Source organism: Pipistrellus hanaki (genome assembly GCF_964339955.1).
Source record: "Pipistrellus hanaki genome assembly, chromosome: 12".
Lineage (NCBI taxonomy): Eukaryota > Metazoa > Chordata > Mammalia > Chiroptera > Vespertilionidae > Pipistrellus > Pipistrellus hanaki.
In genome coordinates, this window is record NC_140514.1 from 17,232,417 (window position 1) to 17,255,097 (window position 22,681).

General features: G+C 37.4%; 1 protein-coding gene across 7 annotated transcripts in view; it reads right to left on the bottom strand.

The window, feature by feature from the left end:
- Positions 1-3,402: 3,402 nt before the first annotated feature.
- Positions 3,403-22,681, bottom strand: part of MAP4K3 (mitogen-activated protein kinase kinase kinase kinase 3) — a 106,669-nt gene continuing 87,390 nt past the window's right edge. For all 7 annotated transcript variants that reach the window (XM_084901502.1, XM_084901501.1, XM_084901499.1 and 4 more), the window contains 12 exons: positions 20,483-20,567; positions 18,918-18,997; positions 17,249-17,309; positions 17,048-17,165; positions 15,221-15,279; positions 14,126-14,229; positions 10,937-11,108; positions 9,873-9,941; positions 9,699-9,791; positions 8,566-8,636; positions 6,163-6,218; positions 3,403-5,539 (listed from right to left, as the gene is read on the bottom strand). In XM_084901502.1, the coding sequence (XP_084757628.1) occupies positions 5,452-5,539; positions 6,163-6,218; positions 8,566-8,636; positions 9,699-9,791; positions 9,873-9,941; positions 10,937-11,108; positions 14,126-14,229; positions 15,221-15,279; positions 17,048-17,165; positions 17,249-17,309; positions 18,918-18,997; positions 20,483-20,567 (1,056 nt within the window). In that variant the 3' untranslated portion in view covers positions 3,403-5,451. The remainder of the gene's footprint in view (positions 5,540-6,162; positions 6,219-8,565; positions 8,637-9,698; positions 9,792-9,872; positions 9,942-10,936; positions 11,109-14,125; positions 14,230-15,220; positions 15,280-17,047; positions 17,166-17,248; positions 17,310-18,917; positions 18,998-20,482; positions 20,568-22,681) is intronic.

Sequence of the window (22,681 nt, forward strand, 5' to 3'; positions counted from 1 at the left end):
TGTTCCCAAGATGAGCTTAAAAATACTGCTGTGAATGAGCACGTACACACTTTAACATCAGCAAGGTGCTCTCCAGCATGCTCAGGTTCAGGATGTTCCAGTTTCCATTCTTGCCTCCTTTTCCTCCTCTATCTTCAATTTTCAATTTTCTCCCATTTGCTTAGAAATAGGCTCTAATCTCCTGTCATCTTTGGGGGGGCGGGGAGAGAAACATCAGAAAACAAATATATTTCCACTATACTCAAATCTACGTAAACTCACATCTACCCACCCATTTTTACCCTTATCATGTTATATAATAGAAATTTTTCCCTAAGGATACAAGTGGTTGCCTGTTTACAAACCCAACAGCCTATTCTCCCGTTAATGTTGTAGCTGATCTCTGCGGTTTCCAAAACCGTTGGTTACTTAGAGCTACTTTTCTCCAGAGGGAGCTCTTCCCAGTCAGGCCCATCCTTGTTCTCTGCCTCCAGGGCATTACTCTGCGCTGTTTAACACACAGCAATTCTGCTTATGTTTTAGTCTAGCGCAGTGGTCGGCAAACTGCAGCTCTTTGGCCCCTTGAGGGTGGCTCTTCCACAAAATACCACGTGTGGGCGCGCACGTACAGTGCGATGGAAGGAGTACCCTAATTAAGTTAATAACAATGTACCTGCCTATATAGTTTAAGTTTAAAAACTTTGGCTCTCAAAAGAAATTTCAATCGTACTAATATTTGGCTCTGTTGACGAATGAGCTTGCTGACCATGGGTCTAGTCTACAGCACCTACTCTGATTTTTCCCTGCACTTGATAAACTCTTTTCATTCATTCATTATTTATTTATTTATTTTAAAATATATTTTATTGATTTTTTACAGAGAGGAAGAGAGAGGGATAGAGAGCCAGAAACGTCGATGAGAAACATCGACCAGCTGCCTCCCGCACACCCTCTACCAGGGATGTGCCCGCAACCAACGCACATGCCCCTGACCGAAATCGAACCTGGGACCTTTCAGTCCGTAGACCGACGCTCTATCCACTGAGCCAAACCGGTTTCGGCTCTTTTCATTTATTAACCCCATTTGTACTTAACTTTCTACATAAAGGCTTTTCCTTTCCCAAAGCAGAACTAGGCACAACCTTTTGTACCTCTTTAAATTCATCTTTAGTCGCCCACAGTGCCCCTTGAGTACTGGGAATGATGCCTTTTATATCTTTCCTCCAGTGACAGTAATGCCTGAACACACTGCAAATAATTATTAATAGATGTTGGGTAAATAATTATCTCATAAAAGTAAAAAAAAAGTCTTTGTAATAAGTTTTAACTAGATTTATTTAATAAGCTTTCACTGTAAACTGATTTTATGCAAATCCTTTGAATAAGGAAAATGCTTTTTAGTAAAGCAAAAAATTAAGACAGTAAGTTAATTTCTCTTATTGCAAAGAGCCAGTGAAATCAGAATCTGAAGTTCAATTCCCAATTGGAGAAAGGAAATCTAATTTCAAAGTAAAACATGCAAGTGTATTTTACAGAGTGGATATACTGCATGTATTCTGTGTGATACATAGTTTAGTATGAGTTAAGTGTTAGTTTTATCACTTACCAACATTCTTAGGCAAGTTGTTTAAACTTCCTGAGCCTCAGTTTCTTCATCTGTAAATTGGAATTAATAATACCTACATCACTGGGCTCTTCTGGGCCTCCGTGGGAGAATCTATGTAAAACGTGGTATAGCACCTGGCACACAGATACATGTATTGGGTCCATATTGTTACTACATCACATATCAATACTTTGTCCCATAAGTAATACTCTTAGTGTGTACCCATTATTTTGGGTAGCGCACACTTTACTCTTTCTTCCAGGAATAGTAAAAAGTGGTGACCTATCTGTCCTTTCTTGGTCTCTGCTGAAATCAGGGGCATACTTGCAAGCTGAATGCCAACAGACCCAGAAACAACTGATTCCCTTCTTCTCAACACCGAGACTTAAGCAAGTAGTGAACAAAGTAAGTAACGCAAACCTCAATGAAGACAAAATAGGTTGTTTCTAACATTCGAGTGACTCTATTTCTTTTGAGTGAATAAAAATCCTTCATCAAGTCACTGGGCGGAGACCCCACATTTGCATTTTTAAGTGTCATTAAAGATGATTCCCCCCCCCCCCCCCCAGGCATGTGATCCTTGGACCACACTCAGGAAACACTGATTTAAATTCAATGCTGATCCCAGGTTCTCAAGCAGGGTTATACATCAGAATTACTTGTACAACTTGATAAAAATAGAGGCTACTGGGCTTCACCTCCAGAGAATGACTCCAGGGATCTATTATTTTAAAAAATCCCCTGGGTAACATAAAACCAGTTGTATCCCATATTTTCTGAAAATATTTATAAGTGATTGACAGTTAAATGTGATGGTTAATTTATTATTTTTTTTTTGAGATGTGACCCTTTCTATAACTTGTAAGATTTAGAAACTTGGTAAAACAGTGGCCCACAAAAAAGATCAACAACCTTATCAATAAATGCCAAGAGCAGATCTTGATTTCTCAAAAGTATTTTCCATGAGTCTGATTTTCAGCAAACAGATGATGTTACACTAGTAAAGATGTGCTTTTAAGTTATTATACAGTCACTAATGCTAAGATTGGCCACACTGCATTGTTTGGGAAAAGTGGTAAGGTACACAACTGCTCTGATCACGAACATCTGTATGATTTAGAAGCTACATTTCTAGTCAAGGAGAGTGTCCTAGAGTCAAGTAAATTACCCAAGGTCACAACAGGCAGTCGCATTAGCAAGAATAGAAAAGGTGCTTTGTGACACCCGTCCAATTCTTCACACCCAACCTTCCCCCTTCCTTACCTCAGAACTGTCTTCCCCAACAGTCTCCCTTCCCCTAACCCAGGAGTCAGCAAACTTTTTCCATAAAGGGTCAGGTGGTAAGCATTTTAGGTTCTGTGGGTTATAGTTTTTTGGTTTTTTTAATTTTATTTTTTTTTGCAACACTACTCAACTTTGCCACTGTGGTGCCAAAGCCATAGAAACAGTAAATGAGTAGTGTGTTCTAATAAAGCTTTATTTACAAAGTCAGATGGTAAGTGTGAATGGGCTGAGGTATGTCATCTGACAACACCTGCTTTAACCAAAAGACTATAATTGTTTAATTTTCCCAATCAGGAAGATGAAGATTCTACAAAAGACTTCCTTTTCTCAAATGTGGGAATATTACTCCCTTATGAAATTGAAAGGAAAGATTAGAAAAAAAGAAAAAGAAAAGAGATGATCTGAGGTACCAGAATGAATCCTTAAGGACTGAATGCAGAATATAATTTAAAAACATTTTTTTCTCAATATATTTTAGTCTTACTAAATGTAGATGAAGCCAGATAACAAGCTACTATACAACAGCATGTTAGAAAAAAACATGTTTATTTTACACTATGTACAGCCAGGAACATATTTAAAAGCATAGTCAATTAAAATAAGTGAAGACCATAAATCACAATTTAGTTTGTTCTTAGTGTATAATACTCACATCCTCTATAATAAAAGGCTACTATGCAAATAGACCGAACCACCGGTTTAGTGGCGTGGAACAACCGAACAACCGGTCGCTATGACGTGTGCTGACCACCAGAGTGCGAGTGCAGAACATGGCGGGCCCTGGCAGCAGGAGACAGAGCGAGGAACATGGCGGGCATCGGCTACGGTGGGACGGTGGAGCAGGTGAGTGGGGGGGCAGACCAAGGTGAGGTGCCGGTCACTGCCATCAGGGAGAGGCTCTGGTGGTCACTGGAAAGTCTTTGCTCCTGCGTGCTGTGGTCCCGCCCGGCGCTCACACCTGCTGCTAGCACCGGCCCCGCTTGCACCCATGATGGAGCCACCACTTGGACCCGCTGCTGGTGCCCAATACCGGTCCTGATCAGTTGGCGCCATTAGCGGGTGCAAGTGATGGCTGCCGGCTCTGATTGCCCCTGCGGCTTCTCTATCGCCCCCTGCTCCTGAGAGGCAATTGGGGCAGCAGCTGCTGCTTGCACCTGGTGACGGTGCCAGCCCCAATTGCTCCACGCCATCAGTGTGCGGGAGCAGCGGCGGTGGTGGTGGCGGCAGCAGCGGTGCTGCCGGCAGACAGGGGACCCGGGGCCACGGTGGCGGCAGGGCCAGGCCAGGGTGCAGAGGATGAGCAGAGACCCGCCCCTGTGCCCAGCGCAGCCTCGCGACCCACAGTTCCTTTCAAGGTGCACAAATTCGCACACTGGGCCCCTAGTTAAACCATTAAGACCACATACCAAAAAAGAACCAAGAGTGTGCATTCTGCTGAAACTTGGTATATATGTATTCCATTGGAAAAAAGCAATAAAAAATGACTTGAACCAAAACTAAGTTCCTGTGATGTGTAGTAACCATTGTACTGATTATATGAGGTAGTAACTAAATTATTTTGGCCATGAGTTAAACTCTAAACGAAAAGAAATAGGGAAATGATCATAAAATAAGGCCAACAAAAGTAAAAATTCCACTAGAAATTTGAACCACTTCACTCTATGGAATGTTACAGTTCTTCAATGTGATTATATGAAATGTTTAGTGTGGACTCTTTAATAATGCTAATTTATTCTTTGTGCATACTGTAATTCAGACAACTGCAGTGTTATATCATGGTACCGCTATTCTGTGACTCAAAATTTTTTCAAAGGTATTGTTTTTAAGCACAGACAAGCAATCTTACAGATTCTGCTTAAATATAAAAAGACCAGTTACTACAACAGGTGGTTAATTGGTTTGTTTCACATAGAAAACAATCCAAATACATTTAAAAAAAGATGTTATGGAGCCAAATGCATATTGACAATGTCACAGCTTACTTTTGTGACTTACTACATCACATATCAATACTTTGTGCAAATATAAACACCAGTGTACTTGCATTAAAATTAAAAAACAAGATTATAAAATGATTACAGCCTCCATTATAACTTTAAAAGTTACAAGATTTATATTCATATTACTAAATTACATATAATAAAAATACAATAGTGTTAAGTGTACTGTTTCATTGCCAGCATCCCATTTTGTAATATAGTCACACCAAGAGTATACTAAAGAATTCTTAAAATATTAATCCCAATTGCATTTTCATCAACATTTACATTTGTACAGATAAGACACTTGTACATCTCATAAAAGTACATTATCTACATAAATTCATAGTGTATGTCTTCAGCAATATGAAGTTTTACAGAAAAATACTGCCTATATGTACAAAGATTACATAACAATGAATTAAGCACTTGTGTGGTTCAATATGCTAAATATATCCAGACCACTTAAAACAAAAGCTCTCCCCATCTTGTCTCATGCCACAATAAATTACAAGTAACCGCAGCCCCTGCACAGCTTCAAGCTTCCATTAGTGTTGCTCCGGTAGTGTTCTTTCTTCATAGTTAACTGTCAAAGCACGTTTCTCAGTAACTGTTTTCATGTCCCGCCAGGATGTATAAATTGCTATTTGCTGTGGGGTTATCAGTTGGCCTACTTTCCAAAACCACGACCCTAAAAGCAATAAACAAACAAAAAACAGATAACAAGAAATTATTCTTGAAACTAATGCTAACAGAAAAATTTTCCATTGCTTCTTCATTGTATGCCTCTAAGAATGCTGCTTAGTTGATTTTTTTTTGGACCGAAATCACTCATAAATCACTATGATTAAAGAGCCAGTTTAGCTCTGGGAAGTAATTTTGCTATGCACCACCTCCCACCTCTATTAGGAATAATGTGGGGAAACTTTTTATTAAAATTTCTAAAAACAATTTATAGTTCGAAAGTCAGAAAATAAGTCAGACTAAAACCTCAAATCCTATTTGGCATTGAAATAAAGTTTCTGCTTGTTAGCATACTGTATTTCTTCTTTCTTGTGTTACATAGTTTACTTTAGATAGTATATTTAAAACAAAACTATTACTGACAGATCTATATACTCCTATTTCTTGGAAGATCAGGCACATTCTCAAAGGCTTTTAAAACTTTGACTTGTGAATTCTAATTGTGTGAAAATATAATGGTGAATATATGACTGCAGAAATTTCTATTCTCTGGAAAAAGAAACCAGTTTCATGCTGGATTTATAAAACACTATGCTTAATACTATGTAAAAAATACAACCCCTTTCATACCTGTCAGATCCAAGCAGTCTGAAAATCCTTGTGCTATCTGAAATTTCTTGTGTTACCTGTTCAATTAAAATGTAAATTTAATTTCTGAAATTAAAGACATGAAGACATAAAAAATGTTCTACAGGCATTAAACTTATTGCATCCTGGGAAAGAAACATTCCTGTGACGGAAGCAGAACCCTGCATGACTGAATTTGTTAAGTCGACATATTGGTGCATCAGTTTGTCAGTTTAGGAAAAATTGTGGCTAATTTTGAATTAATCATACAACAGGAGAGTAGGAAAACCATTTCCTGGTTAAATGATGGAACCCAAGGGGAAATTTAGAGGAAAGCACCCAGTCTGCTGTATGCATCAGAAACGCTGTGTCGGTTGTGTTGGCGGCGAGGCTGCTGCAGCAGGAAGCCACTTGGATGTGGTCTTTCTGCCCGAACGGCTGCAGAGCGCTCCGAAGGGACAAACTTAGGGCCTGAGTGTGAATCCCAGTTCTCCCACGTACTGGCTGTGACACTGCACAAGGTCAGTAATTTGCTGGAAACAGCTTTGCCTTCTGCAAAGAGGGATAGAAAATATCTACGTGGCAGTAGTATTTTGCGGTGTTTTTTATATGTATTAGTAGGTATAATGCCTAGCTAAGGTGTGCTCAATAGATAACCCTCTTTCCATTTCTTTTCCCCCCATATTCTCCAAGAAGTTCTCACCAGTTGGGGAGTTAAGAATAAATCTATAAGAGAAAAAAACTCCCCCACTAGTTACCGACTGCAAAACATTTCAAATTATGATGAACTTCTCTCCAAAATTTGGGAGGCTGAGAAACAATTTGATTTTGAAACAAAATTTATTTCCTCCACACTGCTACCATCAGTTATTGTGGAAACACCAGGTGCTCTTGACTTTGTTTGTATCCCGCACACTTGAAGGATACAGGCTGTAACAGGCCAACTCAGTACAAGCGGCGCATCATGCCTGATCTTCAAGGTATTTTGGGGTTTGCCTGTTAGGGATTGTGTTCAGTAAGGGATGCTCGTGAAATCTGAAAAAGTCTGCCAGGTGGTTTTTTGGAACCAACTCTTCTTTCTTTTTTTTTTTTTAAAAAGCCCTCTTGTATCCTTCCCATGATGCCCTTCTTTCACTGCCAACTGTTCATTAGCTGCTGACTGTTCTCACCTCCCTGTTCTGTTCCCTCAGGCGATTTTTAAACATCTCCCAGAGAAGTGGCCCTCTGGCGGGCATTGCTACCAGATACACATTAACAGCAACCTTTCTTGACTATTTACCATAGGCTAGGCATTATGTCAAGCGCAATACATGTTTCCTTTAATTTAACCTTTTTTAATTAAATTTTTTTTCAATTACCCTTGGCATTCAGTTTTATTTTAGTTTCAGGTATCTAACTTCATTTAACCTTAAAAAACCTAGGAAGTAAGTACTATTTTGTTATCCTCAATTCACAAATGAATAAGTATAAAAATGTAAGTGATACACCAAGGCCACAGTTACGAAAGCGCAGAGCGTAGACTTGAACTCAGGTGTTGTGACGCTGACCCAAGCCCACCAGCACCGGGCTAGACTGTCTGCTTTGTTCGAAGACATGCTCTGAGCTGAATGACAATTTAGGACATCAATGGACTCTTTTCTTGCTTGAGACACCTAAGGTTCTCCTTTCCCTCTAATGTTCAAGTAAGAGCTATCCTACCGAGACTGGCTTGGGATACTGGAAGAATTTTTGATGATTTTAACACACCTTGTTCATGTTTATAACCCCAGCATTCTCTGGTGTAAATGTTGGACTGAATTGAATATGTCACATGGCTTGGAGTTCAATTATTCCTGTAGTTAAATTAAGGCAGGAAGGACTCAGACTATAGAGCTAATGGTTAATAAAAGAAAAGGGAAAAGGAGCAAAAAATCTTATAAATGTCAAGTGAATAAGGGTAACAGAAACAGGAGGCAAGCTGGCTTCGAGGGAAATGGAGACCCTTAGCTGTTATAGACTGCACTGGTCATCATTTCTGAAAACCAAGGAGAAAGTGGCTCATGACAGAGCCAGCATCAGCACTCTTGGCCCAGGTGACGGTCTGGGAGAGCTGAGAGAAGATCACAGTTGGCTCACTTTCAGCAGTATTAGGAAGTTCTTGCTCTGAATATAAGGGTGACTGATTATCTGGAAGCACATGAAACAGGCACTAAAATTGTCTCAGTAAATGGGGGAAGAGAGGTGGCTGTAGAGTATGTGCTATTACTTTTATCACTATACTGAAAACAGTAATATTAATAAAGTTAGCAAATCACGTATTCCCTGTACCAGAGACATTTTCTAATATTAAATAAAACTGTTTGATGTAGAATTTGATAATGCCTATTTAATGACTATTTAATGGGTACAATTTTTAAAATGACTTACCTCATTAGATCTAAAACTTCTACCTTGCATTCCATGTTTCCAGAAAGCTAGCACACTGTCTTGTAGGCAAACTAGCAGGCAAGAACAGCTCAGTTACTGTTAATAGCACAAAGTTCAACTGATAAGCATCATTTCCCCCCTCTCTGCCTTGCATAGCAATATTTCAATTAATAACTAATGTCAATCACTCCATATTTATATGGCATCTTTACCTTTGAAATAAAAAATACTATATAGAATTTAGTTATCTTTTGACAAAAAAAAATTTACCAAAAATTTTTGTTAAAAAAATAAAAAAATGATTAAAAAAAATAGGTTTATCTTTTTTTTTTTTTTTTTTTTTTTTTTTTTTAAAAAAACTCTGGCTATGTGTTTTTAAATATGGATTACATGTTAACATTTTGAGCAGATGTTCCTTAAAATTGACTTCTTATCATCAGCAATTGCTTTCGGGAGAGATGTTCTATTGATAGTTGGAGGAAAGAGTAAAAATAGAACCAGGAAGAAGACAAATGAAGTATCTGTCCTTGGCCCTAACTTCTACCAACAGACGTACATGCAAATGTCTTATCTTACTGCTTAAGGTCACCAGAGAAACTGTGTTTAGTTAAACAATGAATTACCCTTCATTCATTTTCCCTAGCACTATCCCATATATAATCATTTCACCTTATTTTCCCGGAATGTAATCATTTTAGAACACTAATTATGTAAGAAATCCCTTCTCAGAAAAAAATTCTTGTCAAACAAAATGTAGGAAGGAAATTCTATATACTACTTAAAACTTTCTGATCGGCAGATATAAGCCAAAAATACAATAGAGTATATTAACTAAAATCTAAAGTACTTATAGGAAAATTAGAAGAAACAGAAATTCAAAACTTTATAAGAAATAATTATTTCTCTTGAAAAGTACAAAATCTGTAAAGGAGATAATATTATTTGGGTTGTATCATGGTTATTAAGCTATTTTAGAAAATGTATGAAAGTGAAGACTGATATTGACTATTATATCCTATATTTTAAAAAATAAGTCCTTAGTAATATATTTTTATAATTTTGGGTAATTAGCAAATAGATTATTTTAAGTGACTAATAATGCAATTAAACAAAAATCCAAAACCGTGACTTGCCTATTGATTCAATCTGAAAATCAAAGGTGAGTTCTGATGATAATTTTCTGCTAGATTTTAATCTTCCTTGGAGATTTACTATTTTTATACAACCTAGAGAAAGAGAAAAAGTCACTTAGAAACTACGGTAAGAGAAATGTTATTAAAATAAGATGTACATAAATAAAAACTTACAGTCCATGCACACAAGAATGGTATCTCTCTCCAGTTGGGTTACGTGACTAACACTTGTCTGTGGAGTATCTGTAAACAAACAAACTCAATCAACTTACAGAAAAAAGGAATTATTAGAACACAGGACATTAAAAATAAAAGAATTCTGAACATCACTGAATTTGAAATGGTTATACATGTTTAGCTAAACATAGTGGCTGAGCTAGGTTGCTTGTGTTCAGACTGTGATGCAAGAGCTAAATTATGTGAGTGTTCAGTGGAGTATAACTACAGTCATACTATTGGCGATAGGATTATTTTTATTCATCTGCGAAATCAGAGTCTAATCTTCTGCATTATTGTTATAAATAATTTTTATTTTAAGCTCAGGAGGCCAGGGACTATGCTTGTATATCATTTTATGGCAGTGCCTAGCACATGCAATAAATATTTATTGAATGAATGAGTCAGTGAGTGGAACAAATTACTTTGAGCACAAATGAGTTTAAAAAAGCAAGTATTTTGAAAAGTATGATGCATTACCAAAATGCAAAGAGGCATTATTTTTGTTATAATGATTTCTCAAACTTCTTACAAACTGAAAATGTCAAATGACTTGACTTTCCATTAAGTAAAATGTAGAATATCCCCAAGCTTTGAATGAACATCAAAACTGAAATTGCTGAGCACACTCAAGTTTGGGACCCATTGGTTATATTTTATTTCTTATTTTTAAAAGAATGTCTCACAAAACAGAATACACCTCTGAAGACAGGAGGCAAAATAATGCTAGCTCTGTGAACTGTCTCTCTTTCTCGTGCAAATCCATAAACTGCCACAGAGCGACAGAAAGGAACTCAATGAGAAGACGAAACCACTGGTTATGTTTTAAAAGTGTCAAACAAATGACCGTCTTAAATCAAGTCATCTTCCTTTTGCCAGTTTAATAAGTTACTCAAGATTCGGTTTTTATGTACTAATGAGATATATAATTCATTTATTTTGCCTAATAAGAAATATTAAATTTATTACTTATAAATTTAGTGTAAGTATTGGCCTTACTAAATCAATAAACAATCACAAACCTGATTCTGTAAACCACGAAGAGGTAGAATTTGGATTGACTGTTTCAAACCGAACCACCTGGTTGAAGTCTCTCCCTTTACTGACACCAACACAAACTAGTGGGTACTCCTGTTCAGGAACTACCAGCATTTCAAACATCCTAAGTGGACAGGGTATAGGAAAATCTATGTGCTAGAGAGAGAAAGAAACAAAAATATGTTAAACAAAGGAAAACAAAAGCCAAATAATTTCACGAGAACCCCACTAAGAATTTTTATTTTTATGAAACATACAAAACAGATCTCTATTATAAATACTATTTCTTGTCACAAAAACTTGGGGTATGCAGACAAATCCAAATTATGAAGTACCTTTATGAAGATTTTAAATTTAGCACTACAAATTTTTTAAAGTTAAAAATTACTTAATTTTAGGACATTAGGCCTGGAGGGGAACTGATAAATCACTCTCCATCCCTCTCTTTTCAGAGTTGAAAACTGAGACCCAGAAACCCGGTGATTGGCCTGTGGCCCCCCCAGCCCTTTGTGGCAGAGTCCTGTCTCCCAACTCAATGCTGCTTCAGTAACACACTCCTGCCTTCTTAGCCAAGTGAGCAAATGGATCAGAGAACAGGAATGCAAGTTAGCAAGACACTCCTCTGTATGTGTGGTCAGAAAAACACACACGAGAAACTGAGTCCCATATGTGATCATTTCATATATTTAATAAATTAACTTAGTTATAATGCAGCCGTTTTAATTTTACATAACATTTAAAACGATTTCTATAATATATTGTTATAAAGAAATTGAATGAGATCATATTTTCACAGTCTGGAAAACACTAATTTCATTAATAACCATCAGGGAATGAAACCATGAGGTACCATACATTCCTACCGGAATGGCTAAACTCAAAAAGAACAATCACAAGCATCACTCAGGGGAGCAAACAAATGCTCATACCCTGAGGGTGCGAGTACACATTGGAACTGACCGCGCTGAGGAATGAGATTATTTGTTGATGGTGTGCACTCCTTAGGATCTGCAGTAACACTCCTAGTGATTCATCCTGAGCACGAGCACACACACACACACACACACACACACACACACACACACGTGTGCAGGGATGTGTGGCTGGGATCTAAAGCTCTATGTGCAATGCTGCTCCCACCTCCCTCCCTTCCCGGTGACGGCGGGAGAGCCTCATCAGCATCTCCAAAACTCTGTCTGGTTCTCCCATGATCTGGGGTATGCTTTGGATACAATCTGTCATATTTTTAAGAAGGTAAGACATTTTAAATAATTCTCTTTCAAATGTGGTAACAGTAAAGCATCGAGAAAACAATGCGAAAACAACGCTTTTGCTTAATTTTATCAGCAAGTAAGAAAGCAGACAGATTTTGAACACTTCGCTTAGCTTCCAATCCTAACGAGGCAATGTGTGGGGTCAGGGACAGAGAGGACGCCTGTGCAACCATTTTAGATCCGGCTGCTGTTGGTGACGGTTCTTGAAGGCAGTGACTGTATCTTACTCGTCTCTGTCTCTCTTAACAGCACTGGGCCTGCTTTGCAATAAAAACAAAAATGTTTTTTTGCGAATGTCTTTAATTTCTAAGTTTTACTTATGATAAAAATTTTGTTTAGTGAAACAAAAGCTTTGTCAGAAATGTCAGTAAGAGGCCGGGACTGGTTTGGCTCAGTGGATAGAGTGTCGGCCTGTGGACTGAAAGGTCCCGGGTTCGATTCTGGTCAAGGGCATGTACCTTGGTTGCGGGCACATCCCCAGTGGGGGGTGTGCAGGAGGCAGCTGGTCGATGATTCTCTCTCATCGATGTTTCTAACTCTCCATCCCTCTCTCTTCCTCTCTGTGAAAAATCAATAAAATATATTAAAAAAAAAAAAAAGGAAATGTCATTAAGAGGAAGGAAGGATATAGAAAGCATAAGAATCTTTTTGAACACATCTGATAAGAGCTGTAGTATAGAAACATCATAAATACTTAGCAAAATAATGTCAAATACAGGAACAAAACATACAAATAGTTTTGAGCAGAGACAGAAAGGAGAGTTGGGCTGAGATGAAAGGGGGAGGTAAGGGCCTGTAGCTCAGGGAACATAAGCGGGAATTCTGAGGAAGTCTTGCAAGTAGAATTGTACTGTCAACAACATTCTTAAAATACTGAGAGAAAAGGCTCTGAAGACACGGGAAGCTTAAAAAGTGCCCACCCTGTTTTCTCTGAGCCGGGTGGGACACAAGGAAACATGGCCCGAACGAACGAAGCCAGAGCGAAATGTTTCAAAACTGAATCTGGATAAAATAGCAAAGAGAAGAGCTTTACAAAATTCATTGTAAAGCTCTGTCCGCCACAGTTTTCCTCAAATTTGTTATAGCTGAGTAATACTAAATATTTTAAAAATATTCATTAACTACCACTGGCTGGACGTCATCCCCTGCATCGAAGGGTTGCCGGTTCAATTCCTGGTTGGGGGCTCAGTCCCCGGTCGGGGGCGTAAGGAGGCAGCTAATCAATGTTCTGCTCTCACGTTGATGTCCTCTCTCTCTCTCTCTCTCTCTCTCTCTCTCTCTCTCTCTCTCTCTCTCTCTCTCTTTCTCTCTTTGTCTCTCTTTGTCTCTCTCTCTCTGTCTCTTTCCCCCTTCCTTTCTAAAAATTAATAAAAATATTAAACCATATACTCATTAATTCAAGATTCTAGAGAAGACTAGGCACAAAACCAAACCAAACAACCATCCAAGGGAAAGCCTGGGCAAACGAATAGGTAGGCACATAATCAAAATGAGTAATTTGCTCTCGAACGGTATCCCATCCTCATCCCTTGGCCAAACAACAACCTGCAGGTTGTTTCTCTACTGTGATAGAGCAGGTCAACATATTCAAGCGTTCCCCTGCTCTTTCAGCACATATCCTGGACCCCATCAGACTAGATACAGATTTGCGACACACTATTTCTAGCTCCTGCTGCCATATCTATCCCTGCACTATTTCCCTCGTGTCTTACAAAATTTTTTTCAGGCCAAGTGAGTTCCTTACAACTGGGCAGATTTCCACTACCTTGCCACATAATCCAAAATCATTAACTTAACTTGAGAATTAACTGGGGGGAAAAATTTTTTTTGAATGAACAGGAAAACGGGCTTAACTCAGCTTTTATATTAAGAATGACTTAGGTTGACGTTCATGCTTACCTTAATTGACATGAATTTCTGCATTGGTTCAACCCATTCCAATAGAATAATGCTGGTCTGAAGCGCCCCGCATAGGTATTTATGGCCTGTGTACGGGTTTCTCACTGTGGAGGAAAGAAATACAGTAAGTTTTCTTAGGATACAAAGTCCTTACAATAATAGTTACATGCTCCAAAAACAAACAAACGAAAGCTGGCTGCCAGTTCAATTCCTTAAACTACAGGATGCAAAAGAAATACTGCCTCAGAGAACAGCATGAAGCTCCCTCGTCACTTGCATGATTTTTGTTTGTCTGCACAAATGAATTTGCCGGTTGTTACGAGACCTGGGGCCAGAAGAAAGACTTAGGTCTTAAGGTAGCAGAAAGATTTGGGGAGAAGTTGCCAAATTGAGAGGCAATAGCACATTTAGGAACAAGTGACTCAGGATGTTTTTAGTAGTAATGTTCAGAGGCAGTAATGCTTTGGTTAAAACAATACGATGACATAAATCACATCTCAAAAATACAGATTTACAACAATAAAACTGAATTGCCTAAGAGTTTTTTAAGGGAAGAAAACTATTTTTTTTTTTTTTTTTTTTTTTTTTTGCTTTTGCTATATGCAAATAAAACAGCTAGTTGTTACGGGATGAGTGAGGAATTTCAGATAGAGATATGTAAATAGGGAAATCTAACCTTTACAGCATAAGGTTTCACACAATAAAGGTATTAAAATACATGCGCACTGACTCTATTCAGTCTCATAAGCCATTTCAAAGCACAATGGTAAATGGTAAATAATAGGTACTTTGAAAAATAGGGTGTCATGAAATGCTATAATTAAAAGTAATCCTACTTTCTCCACTTATCCAGTCAATAAGTTATTTGCAAAACAACTGTTTTGTGCAAGGTGGTATATATTAGGTTCAGTTTACATGAGGACAGAATTCAAGACGTTTGTTAGTTGGGGGGCAGGGGGCGGGGAGAAAATCCTATTGCTGGCAGAGGGCCCCGGAGTAATACTTTTTACACTCGGTTTAAAAATAAGCCCCTTCGTGCTTTCTTGTCCACTTTGTGAAGCAGAGGAACCATATATGATTGGACAGTTCACTTACCAACACAACACTTCTGACACCACTTGGTTTCAGGGATTTTTGCTGATACAGCAAATTTCCTAAATGTAAATGAAAATGAATATGTAATACATGTAGGTAAAGTGAGTATATGGTAATGAAACTGTTATAATCAGTGAAGAAGAAATTAGTTTTTCCAAAACTGGTGCTGACATAATATTAAAAACCAGAGGCCCGGTGCGCGGATTCATGCCCAGTGGGGCCCCTCGGCCTGGCCTGTGCTCTCTCGCAATCAGGGACCCTCAGGGATGCCGGACTGCCGGTTTCGGCCTGATCCCCGCAGGCCAGGCAGAGGGACACCACGGGTGCCCGGGCACGGGGCCTCTAGTATTCATGTAAGATCTTTGATTAATCTCCTCCTGCCCTCTCCCCTCCCCTCTGAGATTCATCAGTCTGTTCCATGTTTCCAGGCCTGTGCATGGAGCACCTGCCCCCTGGTGGTCAGTGCGTATCATAGCTACCAGTTGAGTGGTTGCTTAGGCGTTTATATTTATAGATAAGAGTAAATTGGGTCCCTTTCTCAATTCCCCCGTTAATCAATTCTAAATGGATTAAAGTTTAATATGAAAAACAAAACTATCAAATATTTAGATTGTAGAAGAAGATGACCTTGGGATTTCTTAAAAAAAAAAAAAAAAAAAAGGCAAAGAGGACAAATCATACAGAAGATAATCTTTAATTGATATTTTTCCACAGAGGCATCTCAAGCTACAGGTGGCATTCAATTTGGTGAATGAACTTGTTGAATACATTAAGAACTCTGGTTCACAAAAAATTACCACTGAGAAAGTGAAAAGATAAGTCACAAAGAGGGAAATGATCTTTTTAGTGCATATAATAAATTTAGGCTATGTAAAAATTTGTGTTATCACTAAAACAATTTATAAGAATTTTTTATTTAGACATTTTTATTTCTCTACTCAAAAAAGTGGGATGTAGAATTTCTGCAAAGTATTGTACTTTAGGAGATTTGCAAACATTAAAATTTACTGTGTAAAAATCCATTTAAAATTATATTTTTAAACTACAATTAAAAAAAAATCAATCAAATATCCTTTATAATAAAAGTTAATACAATAAGACTGCTATATATCTTTTATAATATAAAGTTAATAAATTACAATATAAAAGTTAATATAATATAAAGTTAATATAACAAATAGTGCAATCCTCAAATTATACTCCTCCATGTCTGTACACATATTTAAACTTTTAAATGTGTAAATGTGTCACAGATGAGAAGTCATTACTCTGCACTATTTTATTTTATTTTTTAAATCAGAGTTGTGTTTTGCTGGTAATAAAGCCATACTGGGAAGAATTTTACATTTATCAAGGAATCCAATTTGTGATTGATAAATTATAAAAAAGTGCCTCTTTTATACATCCTGGAGTTTCATACAGTTGAGAGCAAAACAAAAATTCCCCACATCCTTAAGTTTGCTTGAACCAAAGTCCTTTTGAGAGTTTTTAAAAATCTGAACCAAGCTCCTGATAGATTCCAGGGGTATCATAATCTTCCTGGTTCACACCTGTGAACCCCCCTCCCCCCCCCCGCCCCCACCAGGTTAACTCAGGGGTTAGGTTACTGATTCGGTCAAAACCCAGGAGGATTAACTGACTGCCAGAATCTGAAAGACCATAAAGAAGAACACATGTGGAAATACATTACTTCTTATAATTTTTCATTAGACATAGTTTCTACTAACCCAAACTGAGTGCTTTTGCAAATTCTATAGTATAACTACTTTAATTAGAGTGACTTAACATGTTATGTTTAAGGATGAAAACGATTAGGTGTCTGGGTACCTTGGCAGTATTCTGTCAGGGAGTTTGTGTGCTGGAATAGAAACAGGCAACTTCTGCATTTGTCTTGCATAATCGAAAAGCCCCGGTAAATTATGGGAATAAAGCTGAGACGCTTTACCTGCAGAGAAAAAGAAACATAGTGTAAAAGCTCATAATATAAATAGGAACGATTATAAGGTACTTAAACACTAAGAGACTCACCAGATATTGATAGTAAGCAGTTGTTCATTACATACAACCATGTACACCTTCGGGGAAATAGCTGATAAAAAAAAAAAAAAGCACAAAGTTTACAAAGGACATTAGGTAACAGTAATGTAATATGTGCATATTAACCTAAGCTGTCATATCAATAGGTCAGTTTTAAAAAAAAGAAACTTACTTCGAATAAAAATTCATTTTATAAGGCATTTAAAACAAGATGACATACATACATACACATATATATGGGAGGGAAAAAATAAATTAGCAGTGCAAAGTCTGAGCATGCTATGATTAGCATAAGTCTGGTTTATGATAAGGACTAGGTAATCCCAAACTCGTAGGAAAAGCACAGTTTCAAACAGTATCAGTGCCTTTATTTCGGTTCTAGGGTTAGACAGTTAAGACTCTTGTGTACTTCCCCCAAAATGTTCTTATTTATCCATATAGACACACAGGGCTTTTGAAGGATAGAAGGATCACAGTATAGTGGAACATAGGAAATGGAAAAGTAGGCATAGAGGAAAACTGGCTGAGAGAATATGATAAAAAACTTATGAATCATAAAGGATACCTATATGGAATTCATTACTGAAATCTAGTACTTAAGAACTGGGAGACATCTCTGAAAGCTTGAAAGTGATTAGTATTTAGGGCAAAGGGAATTTTATGGAACATAGACCATGTACTTTGAAGAAAAAAGTAACTGTTCTCATGTGGATACTTCATCATGAGCATCAGAGGGTCTCAAAGTGGTCCTTGCAGCAGCATCATAAGCATCACCTGGGCATTTGTTAGAAACGGAAATCCCTGGACCTCACTCCAAACTTGCTGAACAGAAGTTCTGATGGTGGGCCAGCAATCCGTTTCAAACAGCCCTTTGGGAATTCTGACGTGCAGTGAAGTTTGAGAACTACTGATGAGTGTAACCAAAGCATTTTGGTTTAACAAACTTAGACACTGGCTTTGCTCTGGAAATTCCTACTAGGCTCTTCCAAAACAGACTGGCTGAGGGTGGGGGATGGGGAGACTGAAGAAATAAGTGAGGAAACATATCAAGGCCTCTAAGGACATTAACCTCAGTCTCTCTTGCTACCGTTTCCTCATGGTCATTAAGGGTCCATTTCAAATGTTTCTCCTCATCTTCCCCCGGGAGTTGCTAGTGACTTCTGCCTCTGTGGCTTCTACCTTGTACTACAGCTCTTAGATTTATTTTTTAACATATTTTATTGATTTTTTACAGAGAGGAAGAGAGAGGGATAGAGTTAGAAATATCGATGAGAGAGAATCATTGATCAGCTGCCTCTTGCACCACCCCCACAACCAAGGTACATGCCCTTGATGGGAATCGAACCCGGGACCTTTCAGTCTGGAGGCCAACACTCTATCCACTGAGCCAAACCGGTCTCAGCTACAGCTCTTAGATTTAATAATCTAACTCTGAGGGGTACAGTTATTCGCTATTTGTGTGTTTCCTCTATTAGATCATGAACTCCTTAAGGGTAAGGACTAGTGCTGTGGATGTGTCTTCAGTACCTGGTAAACAGAACATGCCCTATGAAGGTTTTATCAACGAGAGGCAGCAAATCACAGACTTTAAATTATTTACCTAGTGTCTACTTATAATAACTTAAAAATTAATAATAAGAAAAAATACAGAATAACATACCTGTTCCATTGATGTTTCATGAAGTTCATTAAGATTCAAGGTATAAATCCCTTCTTCGGCACCGAATATCAAGTACTGATCTGAGATGACAAAAAGAATTCACTGATTTTGAGATATACCACTTTAAATTTATAGTCTAAAATTAAGAAAATATGCATTAGAAAAAAAATAGCTATGATTTATAAGAATTACACATTTTTTATTTTAATGTGTATAAGTGGTGAGACACTCTAACCTGATGAACTGAATTATATGCAAATATTACTACCCTCAAAGCAGTGAAGAAACTTATGTAAAAAACATTTTGAAGAGTGGCATGCTGGACTTCGCACTCATCAGAGGGGGATAAGGCCTGGCAGAGAATCTGCAGTTCCTTTTTAAAAATTCCTTAGGATCATGTGCCACTGACAGAATGTAAATCAAGAACAGCTGATACAGATTCAAATTTTGTGCAAATGGACTATGACTGTTATAAGCACTAATATAAAAAAAGAACTGACTTATTCCCATGTATGAAGTTCACTAAAACTTGGATACTTGCTATTTGATATCTTCTAGAAAATACCAGAAATTTGGTCATGGTTCTGTTTGGTGTTTTTACAACATATACTTCTCCAGATTAAACTGAAGTACAGAGAACACTCAGAATGCGTGAGCACTCCAGCACTGCCCAGGGTTCAGGGTTAGTTCTGGTATTTACAGCACAGGCTGTGGGCAGACAACTGAGCTGGCTTCAAGCTGCAGCTCTGCCTCTGAATGGCTGGGCCCTCTGAGCGTCATTCTCTCTGCCTGTGAAATGAAAGTACCCATACCTTGGATTTTTAAGCTTTAGAGAGAATGTGTGTGTGTTTCTATGTATATCTTATATTATTAAGATAGACATTATATATACAATCTTCAGTGCATAATAACAGCTATTCTTATTATGACACCTTTGTAAGGTGAGAGATCCTCTAAAGTGGTCACTAGATCCTGAATCCTCAGTAGTTAAATTCCTTTAGCAATGGCCATGTCTGAAGCACAGATATTGAATGACTGTGCTGCAGAAAGGAGGAAACTTTCCTGGCAGGAAATTAAGGTGGCACAGAGTGCATGGTTTCATTATATTGATATAGTGACTGCATGGCGAAAATTTAAAAAAAAAAAAAAAAAGACTTTCTATTGATTTTTAGAGAGAGAGAAGAAGGGAGAGGGAGGGAGGGAGGGAGGGAGAGAGAGAGAGAGAAACATCAATGTGAGAGTGAGACATTGATTAGCTGCCTCCTGCACACTCCCTACCAGGGATTGAGCCCGGAACCTGGACATGTGCCCTGACCAGGAATTGAATTGGTGACCTTGGATGTGTATGGGATGATGCCCAACCGAGTCAGAAATACACGATAAAATTTTAATGTCATGTGTCACCTCAAGCACTAATAGCACAATAAAACATCTACCTTAAAATGTTTTTAACTGTAACAAAAATTTTCTCAGAAAAATCAGAAAATAAATAAAATCAAATGCTTTCCTGGCCTCAAGTTTAAAAAACAATTAGAAAGATAACAGATAAAAACATATAGTATTACCTCTGGTATCGGGGTTGATCCATGATGTTGCACAGTGAATTTTCAAGGGACACCCATTAAAAACCTTTGAAAAACAAGCACCCATCTAGAAAAATGAAGAATAACCAAATTAAGACACCAAACCATAGTCCTTGGCCTTACAATGGTACCTCAAAGGGTCCAGGCACAACAGTGAGTGTCAACTGACACAAGATTTTACTTAAAAGAGTTACTTTATTTTTCCTAGCTTCTCAAATAAATGAAGCAGTGATAGCAAGCAATTCTGACCAATAATTTATGCACAGAAATATTACTTACACATCAAGAGCAACATAATATTCCCTGGTAAATAGAAGTTCTACAAAGGTGAAAAATTTTTTTATTTTGGTTCTATAAGCCTAAAGAGAGTGAATTTAATATTACAAAGTAAAAAAGAGGTATGACTGATTTAAAAATTCATATATGTACTTCAATCTCAAAATATACAACTCACTTAAAAAAAGAATTGAACAATCTAATGATTTTCCCTGGAAGGTTTCAACAGAAAAGCTTTATTCTTTGATGTTGATATTTATTTATTTATTTATTGAGGCCATTTACAAATCTTTCAGAAAGTTCATTTATAATGAAAATCAGTATCACTCATTTTAACTTTTTATCTTCAAAAAGTAAAACATTAATTTTCAGGTAAGAATAAATACAAATAAGAAAGCTTCCTCACTTAGTCACGTTTACTACCAACGACTTGTGAGAAAAAGAACATACAAACATTTGGTCAGAAGAGCACTGTGCTTCATTTCATATCAGTAATGTTTTCTTTACAGAAGTGGAGATAATCCAGAGTGGGGGAAAAAGGAGGCTTGTAGTTTGTATGCAATGTCATATAATAATTAATAAATAATCACACAGTAATAAACTCTTGTGTTTTGTGTAATCACAACGGTAAACCTACTTTTGCCCCACCCTCTACTCTGAGAAAACACATCACTAGTTGATTTTAATGGATCAAGAATATTAACATAAAATATATAAATCTTAAGATTTCCTTTATCCTCAAAAACGTATCAACCAATATTTTAAAGGCTTTTGTATCAAAAGGAGAATAACAGCCAGGCAAAACCATGAGGTGGCAGTATACTGTTAAAAATGTTTTTATGGTGATAGGGCAGAGATTATATTGCTTTACTAACAAATAATTAAATTACCCATCAAGATAGCTTCCAAAAGTCATGTGTTAAGGTAATGCTAAATCCCCTAAAACTCCTCATGACAAAATGGGCTACAAAACAGAGTCTCCACTGCAGGCTGAGTGGTCAGGTGGCCCTCTCTGCTCTGGTGCTCCCTATTCATCAGCTCCTCCCCGTGAACGGCATACCTGACCTAACAGTTTTATCTTGTAGCCAGATAGGAAATCTCATCCTTACTGTACACATAAGTCTGCTAGACTTGGGAGCTCTTTAAATTCAAAGCTTCTTTTTATTTTGTAAAGTAAAATATAGTTATTTAGATCTTTATACTACCCTGTTTCCCCGAAAATAAGACAGTGTCTTATATTAATTTTTGCTCCCAAAGATGCGCTAGATCTTATTATTTTCAGGGGATGTCTTATTTTCGGGGAAACACAGTAATTAAAAAGTAAAGTTAAAAAGTAAAAAGGCTAAAAAGTTGGAAGGTTAAAAACCAGAAAAACTATGGACATCTAGTGTTACGTACGCAGTTTTGGATTATAGCTTTGTAGAAGTGAAAATGTTGTTCTGTCTGTACTAACCTACAGCCACACTGAGTTAATATAATTTTAATCCTAGGAGAGCATGGTCTAATCCCCCCTCCCGCCCCCCCCCCCCCCCAACAGCAGAATCCATTACAGCACATCGAAGATCTAGTTGTTGGTCTCGTTAGAGTTGTAGGTCTAATTAGAGTTAGGTGAAGTTTTGTGATCTGGATGACTAAGACATTTGGGTCTCAGCTTTACTCTACAATTCAAAGTTTTGATAATTGAAAACACATTAGAACAAGTGTTGCATCTACACCCTGTACTTCCTATTATATCCATGTGCCTTTTTTCACATTTCTGCAACAATGTCTTCAAGGAAGATATTAATAAAGTTTGAAATAAAGGAACTTTAAAATGTATAATTTTTTAAAAACTATTTTTCAGATGTAATAAATTAATATTAAAATTACCAATCTTATAGATTTTTTTCAACAATCATGGAGGTT